This window comes from Clytia hemisphaerica, unplaced genomic scaffold, assembly GCF_902728285.1.
Source record: "Clytia hemisphaerica strain Z4C2 unplaced genomic scaffold, Clytia hemisphaerica genome assembly, whole genome shotgun sequence".
Lineage (NCBI taxonomy): Eukaryota > Metazoa > Cnidaria > Hydrozoa > Leptothecata > Clytiidae > Clytia > Clytia hemisphaerica.
Window position 1 is genome coordinate 416,822 of NW_027103472.1, and position 16,708 is coordinate 433,529.

A 16,708-nucleotide genomic window follows, 5' to 3' on the forward strand; every position below is an offset into this window, starting at 1 on the left:
TATTTAAAATTAGTCGTTTGTTTCTTATAAAAAAACGTTTAGAAACCAAAATTTCATGCTCTTGAAATATTCTTTCATGTTCAAGACTTCGTGAGCAAAAAAAAACATCTATCTCATCAAAAAATTGAGTAATTCGGCTAAGAACATTGATGTATGCTTATTAATAGTGATTCTTATAGATAAAGATGCGTTTTTAAGCCGAAAAATTCTTTTTTTACAAAAATCTGCTTGAGCCATCTTTTACCTACTTTCCTACCTACTTACCTACTAAATTTGCCCAAAAAATCGGGCTCCGTCACATTTTGGCCACCACTATTTTGCATCTTTGTACCAAAAATCAAAAGATTCCTATGATTCAATCCTGAGAAAAGTTGGTAACAGACGAACGGACAAACGAACGAACGAATACAGGTTAATTTATAGGACCTCCACCCCACCGGGGTTGGTCCAATAAAAAAAAAAGTTTTTACCTTCAGCATCATTATGGTATCCAATCAGTCAGCAACATTTTAATTCTAATTGAAGATGTCTTCTGAATCCTATAATAAATATTTGTTCGGTAATAATGAGATTGAAAGTAAAATTCATGATCAAGTCTTGAAGTAAATTCTAAAGCGGCACATAGAGCGAAATTTACAACATATTATACTTATTCCTAGCCTTTTTCATATCAGTCAAACATTCAAAAATAATCAAATCTTAAGCTTGACATTCACCTACTCCAACGAACTTTGAGAACAGTTTAATTTTTTTTTCTCGCATTGAAAAAGAAATCTTTCATCTCCAGTGCCAAAATATTTTCTGAAATTATTTGTCTTTGTTTTCCTTGATTTGTTTGTCTCTTCTTCTTCCTAAAGTTCAAGCTTAATTTCATCAAGAAATTTACAGTTACTCTCGGGTACCTAATAGCCGCCCCCCCCCGCTAATTAATTTTTCAAAAATTTTCCACCCAGGACATTCTTATTCCAACCCCCCCCTCCGCTTAATGATTTTTGGGAAAAAGTTTTTGAAAGTTCCCTCTTTTGTCCTAATTCTGCTGTATTAGCCTCCTTTTCAAACATTTTCAACCCAGGACATTTTTATTCCAACCCCCGCTTATTAAGTTTTGAGAGTTTTTCCAACCCCCCCCCCCCGCTTATCCAAACCCCCCCCCGGCTATTAGGTACCCGAGAGTAATAGTTAATAACATTAATAGTTCTAATGTTATTATCTTAAGCTGTGCCCTGGGGAATATCTTCATACTTAACATCAACAGGAACAAAAGGATTTTGTTGTTCTGATTGATCTTCTGGTCTTGATTTCAATGTCATTCATAGTTATTTTTTCCATTTTTCTTAGTTTATTTCTAAAAAAAACAAAACAATTAATGAGGATTTTGTAGAAGATTCTTCTCTCTCAAAAATAGATCACGTGACAAAACAGGTTAATTTGGAAGATATCAGAATTATCAGAGAATCAGATTTTCTTTCAAGAGTCACTTGGTATAATGTCTTTTTTAATGATCATTTCAAACAATTATGTCTTTACCCCTCTCTCAACAAAATCAGGTCCAGGGATACAGAAAATGTCATATGATCTTTGTATGAAATTTATTGGAATCAATAATAAAAGTGTGGAATCTTCAGATCCTTTAAGAGCCATCATCGATTTCTTCGCAGTCTTAAAATATTGACAGTATTATCAAGGGAACCGACAACCAGGGAAAAGGAATCACTATTGCTTCTCTTCTCCAAAATATCAATACTGTGTACCCAGTCTTTAGTTTCATAGCTTGTCACCAATTTTTTATTCTGTAAAATACACATTTTGTTAAAATGTCCACAACAAATCAATGCATCAAGATTATCTGAGCCCGTTGCAGGCAACTGTTTAATGTATGTCACAGGGTATAATAAATTTGAATACGGTACAACCACAAAATTTGAGAAAATGAAAATAGCCCCCGACTTTGTAGCCATGGCAACTTGATCTTCACTTGAGATTCGTTGACTTTTTGAAGGAGATGAAACATTTTTCTGTTCATTATCTTCATTGTTTAGAAAGCATCCTGAACAAAAACTGGTGACAACTGAAGGAACGTGAAGAGTCTTGACCAGAGTTCCGTTCTGAAAGAAATGTATTCTCTTTTGAGAATCAGCCACCATTAGATAAGATACATCCATTGTTGCTGATTGCATTCGAAACACATGCATGGCTGTGATGCAGATAGAAATATCACTTGACTATGGAAATAACAAAATCATGATTCAAAATTTGTAAATGATTACTCAAGACAGAATGAGTTACGAAATTAATCAGCAAAAGACGAATCCTTTCGTAATTATCTAAATATTGTAGCGTAAAAAATTTCGTTTCTTTTCAATAAAGGAACAAAAAAATAATACCAGACCCTTTCATTTTCCTTGAGGACTTCATAGAGACGACATTTCCACAAAGAATTGTAAGGTGTGCAAGCAACGATTGTTCCATCGTTTGAACCAACAATTATGGATTGATTTCCCACTAAAAGTAAGTGAAAATAGTATTTGAATCCTTGAATGCATAACAACATTAACAAAAGGTATTAATATTTAAAACTTGATTCAAGAAATAGTTTTGACATTTTTTTGGTGACCAAAGCAACTAGAGATCTTTGAGTTGTTCTCGAAGATGTAGGGGAGCATTACCATATGGCATTTTATATCAGTGGACAATGCAACAAAGTTAATAAATACAATGAACTATTATACGAATCTTTCTATACTTATTCAAACTAATTATCATTGCCTTCCAAGAAAAAACCTTAGTAATATGCTTTCTATAATTAGAATTTCTCTATAATTCGAACAAAATAGATTTCCCCTTCGAGTTCGAATTAAAGAGAGCCAATTATATATTTTTTGTTTCTGGAATTAATACCTGAATCAACATCCAGAGTTATGGCATTGATCTTGCTGTCACAAATCTGCGTTCTTTTTAATATTTGTCCATTGGTTAGAATGGTGAGAAGCCCCTTGGAATCACCAACTATGACATCTTCAGAAGAAAATTTGGTTACGTTTGAAGTGACAAGGGAGTTTATGGGTCCACCTTTTGTCTCATAACTTTTTCCATCCTAAAAAATTGTATCAATTCAAAATGCTTTATAACAAGTCTTCAAAACATTGAACATCCAAAGCGAAAAAAGGGTGGGAGCCAAAAACTTGGTCATGAATTTGAATTTCAAATTAAAACACTGATAAAACATAAAGTTTCTGCATTTAAAAACTTGATAGAAAGCTAAAATGTTGAAACCTTTTCGAAAGCAACTATTTCTTCTTGTGTGGAATAAACAGCTTTGTGAACTTTCACATCCCCATTGAAACATCCAAAAACCAAGCTCTCTTCTGAATCTCTAAAAAAATAACAGAAATCAAAATCATTATGATTCTTTAAGAAAAAAGGAGGAATATCTGCTTGTTAAGATTGGTTATCATCAGCATGAAAAATATGGACCATCTCAAGTCAAAACCCCCAAAAATCGCCTAACTTTTTCAAAAGAACTTTTTTGACTTTAACAAATGATAAATAAATGAGGTTAACTTATTTTTATTTGCTACTTTACATGCTAACTCAAAATTTATTCAGGTTCACAATGATATATACATTATAAAGGTTAAGTGTTGAATTTAAAGAGATATTCTTGGTCAAAGTAGGGTTAAAAATATGAGGTTAAGTTGCACTGAGGTTAACCTAATGGTCCTTAAAGATAGACCAAAATTGGTATGAAATGTGAGGTTAAAGTAAAAATAAATGATTGGGTTTTACTATTTAATGATTGGGCAACAAGGTAGGCTAGAAAAATGAGGTTAATATTTCAAGTAGGGTGTAAAATTTGAGGTTATTTCACAAAAACACCCTAATTGTGAGGTTAACAATGATATTTCAGTCTAATTTTGGATATCATACAAACAGTAGCCTATTATCAAAAACAACTAAACATGAAAAATTATATTTTGGTATAAAAAGTGAGGTTAACTGGTATATTAACTTGAGAGACACAAGTACCTGAGAAAGGGGTTGATTTTAAGCTTTCAGATAACCTAGATAGAAAGGGAAAATCGCGTGATAAAGAAGTGGGATCCATTATTCAATGGTTGAGGAACAAGGTTAGATAGAAAAGAATGAGGTTAATATCTTAGTTTGGGTACCAAAAACGAGGTTATTTGTGAATTGGGCTTATAGGGTTTTTTAATTCTTTATTGTATACTTTAATGACTTATAAATCTGTTTTTGATATCAATACTGAGCTTAAAAGTAAAGCTTCAGTCTTAATTAAGTCTGAATTAAAAATCTTTGAGGTTAACTTTTTATCGTAGTATACCTTAAACGTTTTTCGTTCAGTTGTTTAAGTTTGAAGGTATAAGCTAAAACATCCTACTTTTTCAGGTTGTTTAACCTCATTTTAAGAACATTTTTAGTCTATTTCATATTTTTTTAGCTTAGTTACTTTATGAAAACTTTTAAAAAGTAATTTTGTTCCTGTAGCTTTAATAGAATAGAACTATTTAGATCAATTAGAGAAGCAAATTTCTCACATTCCTTAACATAGAGTTCTAATTTTAATCTCAATTTTTAACCCTACGTTAGAGCAAAGATTGTCAATTTCATAAAAACCCTATTGATCTAAGCTTCTAGTATCATTTTACTTTTGTCCCATAACTTAATACACTGGCTAGCAGAAGATATGGTTAAGAATGTGAGGTTACTTGTTACCATTTTTTTAACCTCATGAATTGCACCTTTCTTGTGGGAAATCTCTAACCTTTTTTAAACAAGGTTGATATTTGAAGCCTTTTTGATGACTCCCTAATAATTTTTTCCCCAATAATTCAATAAGCGTCTCTATATTTTGAGGTTAACACAAGTCTATAAATTGTTGGACGGTGAAAAAGAATGCGGCTATTATATTTTGATTTTTCCCGACATGTTTCGGACTCGGTCCGTTCTCAAGGGAATGATATTTCTATAGAAAAAAAACGTTTTTATACAAAATTATTTGACGTCAAATTGGACAAATACGTCATTTTAGGCGATTTCGGCTTGAAAATGGGTTGGTGTAAATGGGGCCATCTGATAAGTTGAATTTGGTCTAAAATGAACGTGTAAATCAGACTTAGGCGCTCGGTTGGAGAAGATTGAGTTCTTGGTTCAACCCATGAGGTGCGAGGGTTCTCAGTTCTTTGATCCAGAAGTTTTCTCTCTGTAGTATTATCCTTTTCATTCTTTCTATATCTGTCTCGTTGATCTGTTCGATGATGGTGAACTTTGCGTCTCTGTTGAAATCGTGGTTGGTTTGGTGGAAATGTTTACACGCTGGGATTGTCTCTTGTCGTGGTCTGTATGCATTACTTCTATGGTTATTGAGTCTTTGATTGAATTGGGTCTCGCTTTTTCCAATATATTGGATGTGACATTTGTTGCATTCCAGGAGGTAGATGATGCGAGTGCTTTTGCAGTTAACGTTGTGGAAGATCTGGTACGTCCTTTTGGTTTGTTGACTGGTGAAGGTTGAGGTTGACATTATTTGTTTACAGCAAAGGTTTCCTGTCCTTGTTAAGCAAGGCTGGCACTTTCCTTTCAGTTTTTGTTGTTTTCTTGAGACTTTGTTGTTGGATATTGATGTTTGTCCAAGTAGATCTTTCAAGTTTTTGTTGCGTCTATACGCAATGACTGGTGTTTGTTGGAAGGTATCTTGAAACCGTTCGTTGATGTTTAGGATATCCCAGTGCTTTTCCAGTAAGGTACGGATAGGTGGTAAGTTTTTGTTGAAGGTAGTGATGAAGGCGATTTGTTGTTTATTCTTGGTGTTGTTGTATTTTAGGAGATCTTCCCGGTTCTTAATCTTAACTTTGTCGAACTGTTTATTGAGGTTTTCAGCTTTGTATCCTCTTCTGATGAATGCATCTTTCATTTGGAGGAGGGATTGGTTGTATTCTTCGGGGTTGGAGCAAATCTTTTTTATCCTTAGTGCTTGACCGTATGGGATGTTGTTTTTTAGGTTGTTTGGGTGGTATGAGGTATTATGGAGGTATGATGACCGATCTGTTGGTTTTTTGAAGATCTTGTAATCTAGTCGATTGTTCTTTATGGTTATCGTTGTGTCCAGGAAGTTGATCTCGCTATGAGAGTATTCCGTCGTGAATTTAATTGATGGGTGAACTGTGTTGATGATTGTGAAAAATTCTTTTAGATCACTTTCTGTGCCTTTCCATATAAAAAATATGTCATCAATGAATCTGAGGTATTTTATGATGTTGTTAGTTATGCGTGGATAGATTTCTCGTTCTTCGAACTCTCCCATAAAAATGTTTGCATACGATGGGGCACATTTAGTACCCATTGCGCATCCTTTGATTTGGAGATAGTGTTTGTCGTTGAATATGAAGTTATTAAGGGTGAGGATGAGGCGTAAGAATGTTAAAATTACTGTCATGTGTTTAATGGACGACTCGACGTTTGTTAATGATTTACGAATGGAGGCTATGCCTTCGACATTCGGGATGTTGGTATATAATGCCGACACATCCATGGTTACAAGTATTGCGTGTGCTGGTATATGTAAATCTTTGGTTTTGTTGATAAAGTCTGTTGTGTCTTTGATATATGAAGGCAGTGATTTCGCATGGTCTTGTAGGTGATAATCAACATATTGGGAGATACGTGCTGTGTGACAATTGATGGAGCTGATGACAGGTCTTCCTGGGTTATCTGGTTTGTGTATTTTGGGTGTGGTGTAAAATTTTGGTGTCTTTGGCTGTGTCTCGGTAAGCATTTCAGTGGTTTTATCGTCTAGTAGCTTGGATTTTCTCAGTGATTCTATGATGTCTTGTATCTTTTTGTTATGTTTTGGTGTGAGATCTTGGTCACACTCCTTGTAGAAAGTCTGATCGTTTAGTTGTCTTAGGGCTTCATTTATATAATCTGCAACGTCTTGGATTACTACGGCGCCTCCTTTATCGGCGTTTGTGATGATGATGTCTTCTTTTCTCCTTAGTTGTTCTAAAGCTTCACGTTCTTCTTTTTTCAGATTGTATTTGCGTTTGGTTCTTGTGACCTCATGGTTATTTATCTCGTTTTCAAAGGCGTCAATAAAAGTTTTGACTGTGTGATGTGGGTTATTTGGTGTCCATTGGTTATTTTTCTTTTTTATGTAGAATGGCTTTTTAGCCATTGTTACATTAGGGTCGTTTCCAAAATGTGCTTTTAGTTTAATTTTTCTTGCGAAGTCGTTTATGTCGTTCTGTAGCGTTGTTCTGTTGTAGTTACCTTGTGTTGGACAAAAGTTTAGGTTTTTACCAAGTAGGTTGTATTCTGCTTTTGTGAATTTTTGTTTTGAAAGATTAACTACATTCCCTGAGGGGTCTGTGGCGTATCTTGTTGTTGGAATTGTGTTGCAAAGTCGCTTAACGTTTTCATGGTAGTGTTTATGAGGTTTATTATATCGTTTGTGCTTTGTGCCCCTTGAGAAGGGGCAGGCTTGTAGTTTTTTGAAGGTCCAGGCTCTTCAGGTGTATATCTTGTTGTTCTTTGTGATCTTAGCTCACGTATTTGTTCCTGCAGTTTGTCAATTTGCTCGTCACGGTCGGGGGCGTTGTTTTGCTGTGGCCTTTGCAGGATTCGCGGGGGTCTTTGATTGTAGTTATTAGTTAACTGATTTAGATTATTGTTTCTTGGTGCGAAGTTATTTGTGCGTTGGGTGTAGTTATTGCTTCTCTGGTAGAAGTTGTTGGTTCTGCTGTTGTTTCTGCGAGCAACTTGAGAGTATAAGGGTTTGTTAGATCTGCTTCTAGATCGGCTGCGATTTCGTCGTGGTGGAGCATCATCTTCTGCTGTAACGTTGGCTGATCGGCCTTGGCGAGTGGACTGGTCCACGTTGTATTTCAGTCGGTAAAATTTCTTGTTTTTCCTGGTATCAAGGGTTTTCTTGCGCGTATCCTGATTTTCTTTAAGCGCTTTTTTAATTTCTCTGTATTTACCTGGTTCGGTTTTGGTTTTGATAGCTTCGTCAGCTTCTTTGATCTTGTCATCAATTTCTGGAGTTGTTTTTTCGCAGAAATCGGCAGTCATCTTCATCAATACAAAAGAAAATTCGTTGAGTTTACTATACCATTGTTCTACAAATTGTGGATCATGGTTTCCAATCGATGGTTCTAAATTGATTTGAAGTCCCTTAGGGACAACTTTCTGTTCGATGCAACGATTTAAGAATTGTTTGTGTGACTCATATCGGTCTTGTCGATCAATCAAGCGGTCAAGTTTGATTAGCTCAGATGTGTTGATGTTATTTTGGGTATTTCCCTGTGGAACAAATAAAGTTTCTGAGGCTCTTGATTCGAAAGGTTGGCTGACAACAATCGATGGTATATCGTCTTCGCGTCGTCTTTTTGCGCGGTTGTCGGTGTTTTCTCGGTCGGCTGGTGGAAAATTGATCCTTCCAGTGACATGGGTAAACGATTTACTCCGTGTAGCCATTCTTGAAGCGATAATAATATGTTGGACGGTGAAAAAGAATGCGGCTATTATATTTTGATTTTTCCCGACATGTTTCGGACTCGGTCCGTTCTCAAGGGAATGATATTTCTATAGAAAAAAAACGTTTTTATACAAAATTATTTGAGTCTATAAATTGTCATATTAACCTCAAATAACAAACCTTTTTCAAGTTTTTTTTCATTTTTGGGTATAAACCATCAATTATGACCAACCCTCAAAATTTCAACCTTTTTAGATAAAAAATGAAGATCATATGGCCAATTATGTAAATTTTCCACTTTTTTCTCAAAAAAATTAACTTTTTCTTAGGCGACATTGATTTGAGATTGTCCATATCAGCAATCTGATTGGCTAAAAACGCGTACATAAATGCTGTATTTCATATTGTAGTGTACCGTACAAACACAAGACCACGTTCAAAAAAGGGATCTGGTAAGCGATAGATCATAAAAGTTTGTTGGTATTTTTCAAGTTGATGATAAGTTATCACACTTTTACTCGTGCAATATAAGCTCGAAAAATATATCCCATATTGTACTCGGTACTGTTTGATAACTATTACATATAGTATATTGGTTATATAATATTTGAGGCTATCAGATAGAAAGTAGTACACTAAAAACGATATAATATGATCAACTAACCTGAATATCTTTTTGGTGGAAAGTACATTAAAGCCATTGCTAAATGTTTCGTCCCAGATTTTTTCGATTGCATACTTTTCTTTATCTTCGTTAAAAATTGTCATTTCTATCTAATTCTAAAATAAAGATGAAATTTATGAGAGAATGATGGTTCATCAATTTCAGTTAGTCACACTGGCATCCTGCTAAAATGCTGAAATGCATATCAAAGAAAATTAATGCTGAGAAAGCACTTTATCATTTATATACAGTACTTCACTTGTAAGCAAAGAATGCGCCACAAAACTTCCAAATGATGTGAAAATAACCTGACACTTTTTAATGAAGATTTACATTGAAAGAATTCATGAGAAATTTCCCAAATTCTGAGCCACAGATGAAAGAATTGAACCCATGCCAACCTTGAAAACCTATTTGAAGAACAACTTCCAAAGAAAAAGATCTAGGCGTGAGAAGACACCAATCTAAAGCCACACTAACTCCTCAAGGCCGAACCACCCTATTTACACATGACCATGATTCAGTAAATTATCATCCTTACAAACCATCCTCGAGACAACTGGTGCTATTTTTCTAGTGTAACTATTTGAATTTTTGGAGTTTATTGGTTTCAAACACTCCAAGAAACAGCAGAAAGCTTAAGTCAGTAAATTCACTTTTTCAGGAAGAGTTTGTTAAAGGATCTCAATAAAATAAATAAAGCCTGGGAATCATCATCCATTATGAGGTTACCTTTGAGGCCGTCCTTATTGTTTATCGCTGATAGCTGCATACAGAAAGTTTGTTAGTATTTTCAAAATATTAAACTGCGATAATTTATCTCAAGTTTTAATTTCAAAAAATCAAAAGAAAGGCAATTCAATCTTCCCTAAAAAAAGAGACATCAGAATTTGACAGGATTGTCTGGATTAAGGCTACGCTGTGTGGAATGATTGGATTTAGTAAATTTAGGTGGAAAGCCCAGAAATTACATATCTTATTATATCTTACATATCTAATTTCATCATAGCAATGTCTGGTCTGCAAAGTAGTTAGAGTGATTTTTTAAACAGATTTCTTTCAGTTTTATTTATTATTTAATCATTTAATATTTAAAGACCAGATAAGAAGACAAAATTAGACAAGGTATATTGGTTACTGCTTGCTAGGGGACAAGTCTATGGCTAGTTGACTTTTTAAGAGCTGAATGGTACACTGGACAGGGTAGAAATTTAATTTTAAACAGCAAACCACCGCAGGGCTAGATGACGTACTTTTGCTGAAAAGTGTGCCGTGTCACGTGACATTACAATAGAATATCAGCGCTTGACAAATCAAAAGCTTCGAGGGTTTTCAAAAACAATATTTTTTCTAATATTCACTTTTTTTGCCTGCCAGTTAGTCACATTAGCGTCCTGCCAAAATGCGTATCAAAGATTAATGCTGGGAAAGCGCTATATCGTTTACTTGACTAGCAAGCAAAAAAATGCGCCGCAAAACTTCTAAAGGGATTCATGAAAAAATAACCTGGTGCTTTTATTTTCAAAAACTATGAGAAATTGCCTAAAATTTGAGCCATAGATGAAAAAATTGAGCCAAGCTAACCTTGAAAATAATTTGAAGATCAACTTCCCAAGAAAAAGATCTACGTGGGGGAGACGGAACTCACCTAGATCCGCACACCGCCAGAAAGGCTATTTCCCGAACATTTTGCCAGACGTCAAACACGGCGGACCCATTAACATGTGTAGAGTTATTTTTACTTTAGCGTATAAACAAGGCCTTAAAAATTGAAGCGTTGTCTCGCGAATTGAATGACAAAATTTGGTTGGTTGATGCTGCACGTTCGCAATCGATCATTTTGTCTCCATTTTAAGCTTTCAAGTTTTAGCTAATTGTCTTGGGAACTTGAACTTTATTCAGGTAACTCTCATCCTTGTTGTTGCAAATACATCCTGTAGATGACTGATGTTGTTTTCTCTGAAAGCTTGATTTCCTAGTGTGACTAACTGCCTGCGATGGCTTAAAGCTTGACATCTAGCCCTTTGGGTATCCAAGCTTATCCTAAACAGGAACCCGTCTGCGTATTTTTTTAAATCTGATGAATACTTGACGGGTCAGAGCTGTGAGTCCGATTTTGGCCTCAAAAAAATTACAGTGGGAAATTCGAATTTAGCTCTGTCCTCACTTACTAAAATAAAAACCAAATTTCGGAGCTTGCGCTTTCTTTAAGAAAGTGTGACCAGTGAAACAATAACAGGATTTGATTGGCTGTGTTTTCAACCGTTATTAGGATATGGGAAATTCAAACTGTCAGCCCATACCATGCTATATATTTCGCCATCAGTATATAGAATAAGAAATCATAGCATGGATCTCCAGGCTAAGCTTATCCAAACTCATGTTTCTGAAACCTTCCCACCAGTCAACCTAGGATAGCCAAACAGAAATTAATAAAAAACAGCCTTCACAGCATGTAAATGTTTTTGCATAGGTTTTGCATATTTTCCTATGAAATCTCACCACGTTAATTCAGCCAACATAATTTTGGTCGCCACCATCTATATTTGGTCAATACGTACTAGTAATAACATAGTTTGGAGGGTGACAAAAACAAAATAAAAACATTACAGATTAATTACCCCTCTCCTCCCTTACATTTCTAAATTAAATGTAATCAGCCATAAATTATAGAGGGTATAACACCAAACTTCAGTCACAATGAAGAAGACGGCACTGTAAAAGCAGGTGTCTCGTCTTCAATTACAAGTGGTCGTAGTAAAAAATGTCAGGTCCAAACAATCAAAGGAAGTAGCTTTCAAAAATTTATTTGTGAGAGCTTAGCTGTACAGGGTCCAAAACTCTTCAACAACGTATTCCTTCTGACATACGAAAAATCACTGGCAGTATATAGACTTAAAAACTTGTATATCAAGATTACGGGATTTCGACTACGGGCTAATTTTACTTTCGTTTTGAGTGGTTTCATTTTCGATTTCAAGCCAATATCTTAACAACAGGGTACTCACCCATAGTTAGAGGGGTTTGTGCAAAAAACTAAACATAGGAAATTTTTCAAATCCCCCATTTCGATTAATGCAATGAAAAATGAAACTATTCTTATGTTTCACTTTTTTGCACCTATTCTTCAAAATGAAAATATTTAAGATTTTAAGTTCTTCTATTCAATGATTTTTTATGGCACTTTGTTGACAATCTAACTCTCGCATCAAATTCCCGCTTTCTTCAGTAAATTGAAGATGAGTAAAAACCTAAGCCACGGATCACGGATTGAAACAATATGAAAGGGGGGATTTTACGGATAGAGTGCCTCGTATCGTTGGTCATTAAGGAGATAATAATTAAATAGTTCATAACCTTATATCCCTATAACCCTGTAACCATTTAACCCTGTAACTGTGTAACCTTGTAACTGTGTAACTGTGTAACTGTGTAACCCTGTAACTGTGTAACCCTGTAACTGTGTAACCCTGTAACTCTGTAACCCTGTAACTCTGTAACCCTGTAACCCTGTAACTCTGTAACCATGTAACCCTGTAACTGTGTAACCCTGTAACCATGCATGGCTCGCACCCCCCCCCCCCGCCTGAGCGGGGGGAGCTACACCTAAAATTTGCCATAAAAGAGGTGGGAGCTGCTTGTTTTTCCCGACAGGCAGGGGGAGCTCTATCTTGGGGGGGACCTGCATTAGTTTATGTAACTCTGGGGGCTAAATAACACTTCCTAAATATTTTTCTTTACTGTTGGTTTTTAATTTCTCTAAACCTTTATGTTTTCATGCAAAGTGTGATCTGATCCTTAAAATGCAAAAATGAAGACATTCTATTGCATTCTCTAAAAGTGCACAACATGTAAATAGAGCTTTGTGAATGCCATAAAATTTTTCCCCTATACTTGGATAGCTTCAGCCAGGTTTCTAGCTCCCCCCAACAAAGTAAGGTCCCCCCAACAATTTAGCTCCCCCCAAAGAATTGCCTTGTGCTAGGTCCCCTAACACTTGGGGAAAAAACAAAAACATTGTCCTCTCGCCCCTGTAGAGAGAAGTCAATAGAAAATATATGCGAGTACAGTACTGATAAATGAAAACTAAATTTTACTTGGATTAATATTTATGTTTACAAATCTTTTGCTTTTTATATTTGATTTAATAGTAAGATAAGATAAGAGATCTTTTAAAATTGTAACTGTGTAACCCTGTAACCCTGTAACTGTGTAACCCTGTAACTTGTAACCCTGTAACTCTGTAACCCTGTAACCCTGTAACCCTGTAACTGTGTAACCATGTAACCCTGTAACTGTGTAACCCTGTAACCCTGTAACTGTGTAACCATGTAACCCTGTACCCCTGTAACTGTGTAACTGTGTAACCCTGTAACCTTGTAACCCTGTAACTGTGTAACCCTGAAACTGTGTAACCCTGTAACTGTGTAACCCTGTAACCCTGTAACTCTGTAACTGTGTAACCCTGTAACTGTGTACTACAGTTACTACACAGTTACTGGGTTACACAGTTACAGGATTACAGGGTTACACAGTTACAGGGTTACAGGGTTACACAGTTACAGGGTTACATGGTTACACAGTTACACAGTGCTGCAAATAGGGAAATTTCAGTTGGCCGGTAATCTTTCGAGTGTGACGAGCAGGGGGTCTGGCGGAACCATCTTAGAAAATTTTGTAGTCTGTAATGACCTTTAGATTGGCTAAACACCTATTTTGATTTCAAAACTGCTCCTCTTTAAATTAGAAGCGCTATAAGAAGCCTCTAATCTAAAATTTTAACCGGACAAAATGAAAAACTGAGCTTCAGAATGACCGGTAGAAACTACAAAATGACCGGTATTTACCGGTCACCGGCCGTTATTTGCAGCACTGGTTACAGGGTTACAGGGTTACACAGTTACAGGGTTACAGGGTTACAAGGTTACACAGTTACAGGGTTACAGGGTTACATGGTTACACAGTTACAGGGTTACAGGGTTACAGAGTTACAGGGTTACAAGTTACAGGGTTACACAGTTACAGGGTTACAGGGTTACACAGTTACAGGGTTACACAGTTACAGGGTTACAGTTACACAGTTACAGTGTTACAGGGTTACAGTTACACAGTTACAGGGTTACAGGGTTACACAGTTACTGGGTTACAGAGTTACAGGGTTACAGAGTTACAGGGTTACATGGTTACAGGGTTACACTGTTACAGGGTTACACAGTTACAGGGTTACACAGTTACAGGGTTACACAGTTACAGGGTTACACAGTTACAGGGTTACACAGTTACACAGTTACAAGGTTACACAGTTACAGGGTTACATGGTTACAGGGTTATAGGGATACAAGGTTATGAACTATTTAATTATTATCTCCTTAATGACCAATGATACGAGGCACTCTATCCGATTTTACAGCCACCTGTCGTGCAAGGCACTGAAAGGCCATGGGTGCCAAAAAGAAGGGCCGTTTGAGATGCGGCAACCTCATTGGTGGAAATTTGATAGACAGCTGCGAAGGAGCGCCGGGAAGCAATCAGTAGAAAAGACCACTTTCGTTTTTGTTGCAGATTTCTATAAAAACTTCTCTCAGGGATTATATACTTGTCAATGTACATGGACATATGTGGGGGGGGGTTTCAGGGGGTACTTGCAGTGAAGTCAAGTTTGAAGATATTTTTTATTAGAAAAACAGTTAAAAGCAGTCAAAACGCAATTTACCTTACCTCCTGAGTTTGTCTTTGTTATGCTAAAATATAACAAACCTTTGTCCTGCTGTCTAATTACAAAAACCTCCAATCACTACTTCTCCGCCATCTTGTTTCACTTTAAATGCCGTGTTTTAAAATTCCTTAGCTACATTATATGTAGGGAAAAGGTTTTCTCCAGGTTTTTTCAATCCCGGGATTAAACTACGAGGGCGGTTCCACCCACTTATTTTCCTTTCGGCGTTAAGCGCCCCAGGATACTTCACAATATAAGAGATTTTAAGATTAATGTTGAAAAGCATATTTTTTCGATAAATTTAGGTGATACTCAACAAAAAATAAGGTGGTTTTAAACAAATCTTTGACAAATTGGCGTTTCTTTCTGTTCTAATATATGCAAATCACGTCGAAAAAAGATTATATTTCCGCCTTGACTTTCACTTTCGCTTTCGTGTTACGCGATTCCAATTGGATGAATACTTCTCGCTAACAAATTCTGATTGGCTGTAAGTCTTTAGCTTCGGGATTCTGATTGGATCATTTCCCGCGTCACGGTTGAATTTTGATTGGTTGAAAGTTTCTGAGCGTGAATTCTGATTGGATGAATACCTGAAAAGTAAACAATAGTATGTAAGTATTTTGCTTATCCAAAACCTAAAGATTTCCAGGGGGTTTTATTTACTTTGCATGACGATAATTAAGCCTACAAAACACCGAGAAAAAACCCAACATAGAACAGGTGTATTTTGTAATGTAGAATATGATAGCGTGAATCTTTTTGAAATTCTATGTCAGGATTTTTTCTCAATGACCCGTAACTATGCCCAAGGTACCCGTTGCTAAGACCTTATGTTAAAAACGAAAGCGATTACGGCAAAAAGTAGCAATTTTCGTAATACCTCAAATATTGATACTTGACCGTACTGACTTGATTCCGCAGTTCCGCCAATTTTTTCTCCAATTTCCGTCAAACCGTCTTAAATTGAACCAAAATTCCGTCACCGAAAATTCCTTTGAAATTCAATATTTTTGTCGAAAATTCCGCAAATTTTGAATATCTTTTACCAATTCCAAAATTCCGCAATTTTTTTTGCTAAATTCCGTTTTTCCGCACTAAAATTGTCTAAATTTTCCTTCTCCGTCAGAGAACCCAATTTCCGTAATTCTGTCTAAATTTTCGCCAAATTCCGCCACTCCGTCCGAAAAAAGGGCCGATTCCGCTCCTCCGCCAACCATGAAACCCCCCCATATGTGTTGAGTCAACTTGTCAGCATTGAATTGTTGTAAAGGAAAAGATAAAAGAGGTAAGACTAGCCTAGTTTCTAATCCTGATATAGGAAGTTTAAGTTTAGACTGACTGGCTGCTCAAAAGATTCATTCAAGAAATGCCTTAACATTATGGCACGTTTGCTTGAGATCTTGAGTGCAGAAAACTCAGAAAAAGTTGAGTGCAGGTGCAAAATCTGAGGTTTTCAGGTGCAAGTGCAGATGGTTTTTTAACCCTAAGTGCAGAGTGCCGCTATTTTCTCCTCAAATGCAGCTAATTTTAGCAATCTTTTGCATATTTGAGCCAATTTCTGAGGTATAGGTGCACCTTTGTTCAGACCATAATTTATCAGGTGCGCTCTTCCCTGCCCTTGAGAGTGCAGCCTTGCCATACTGCAAATAACTGGCCCTATGCTGGACTTTTATACTACCTACTTTATACCTACCGGTAAAGAAAGATATCAAAATTAAAGTTAGTAAAGTATATAATCTTAATTATAGAACTTACCCAACTTTCTTAAAAACTTTCTGCAAGTCAGCTAAAGTGACTGGCTGATAATGTCTGCGTGTGCTGCCAAAAGAGG

General features: G+C 36.0%; 1 protein-coding gene across 1 annotated transcript; it reads right to left on the reverse strand.

Annotated features, from left to right (window-relative positions):
• Positions 1-1,572: 1,572 nt before the first annotated feature.
• LOC136798345 (uncharacterized) lies at positions 1,573-16,699 on the reverse strand. The gene is made up of 6 exons (XM_067054948.1): positions 16,633-16,699; positions 9,159-9,274; positions 3,274-3,373; positions 2,899-3,094; positions 2,390-2,502; positions 1,573-2,222 (listed from the first exon to the last, which is right to left on the reverse strand). The coding sequence occupies exons 2-6, from the start codon at positions 9,260-9,262 to the stop codon at positions 1,641-1,643; spliced, it is 1,095 nt and encodes a 364-aa protein (XP_066911049.1). The 5' UTR covers positions 9,263-9,274; positions 16,633-16,699; the 3' UTR covers positions 1,573-1,640.
• Positions 16,700-16,708: the final 9 nt, after the last annotated feature.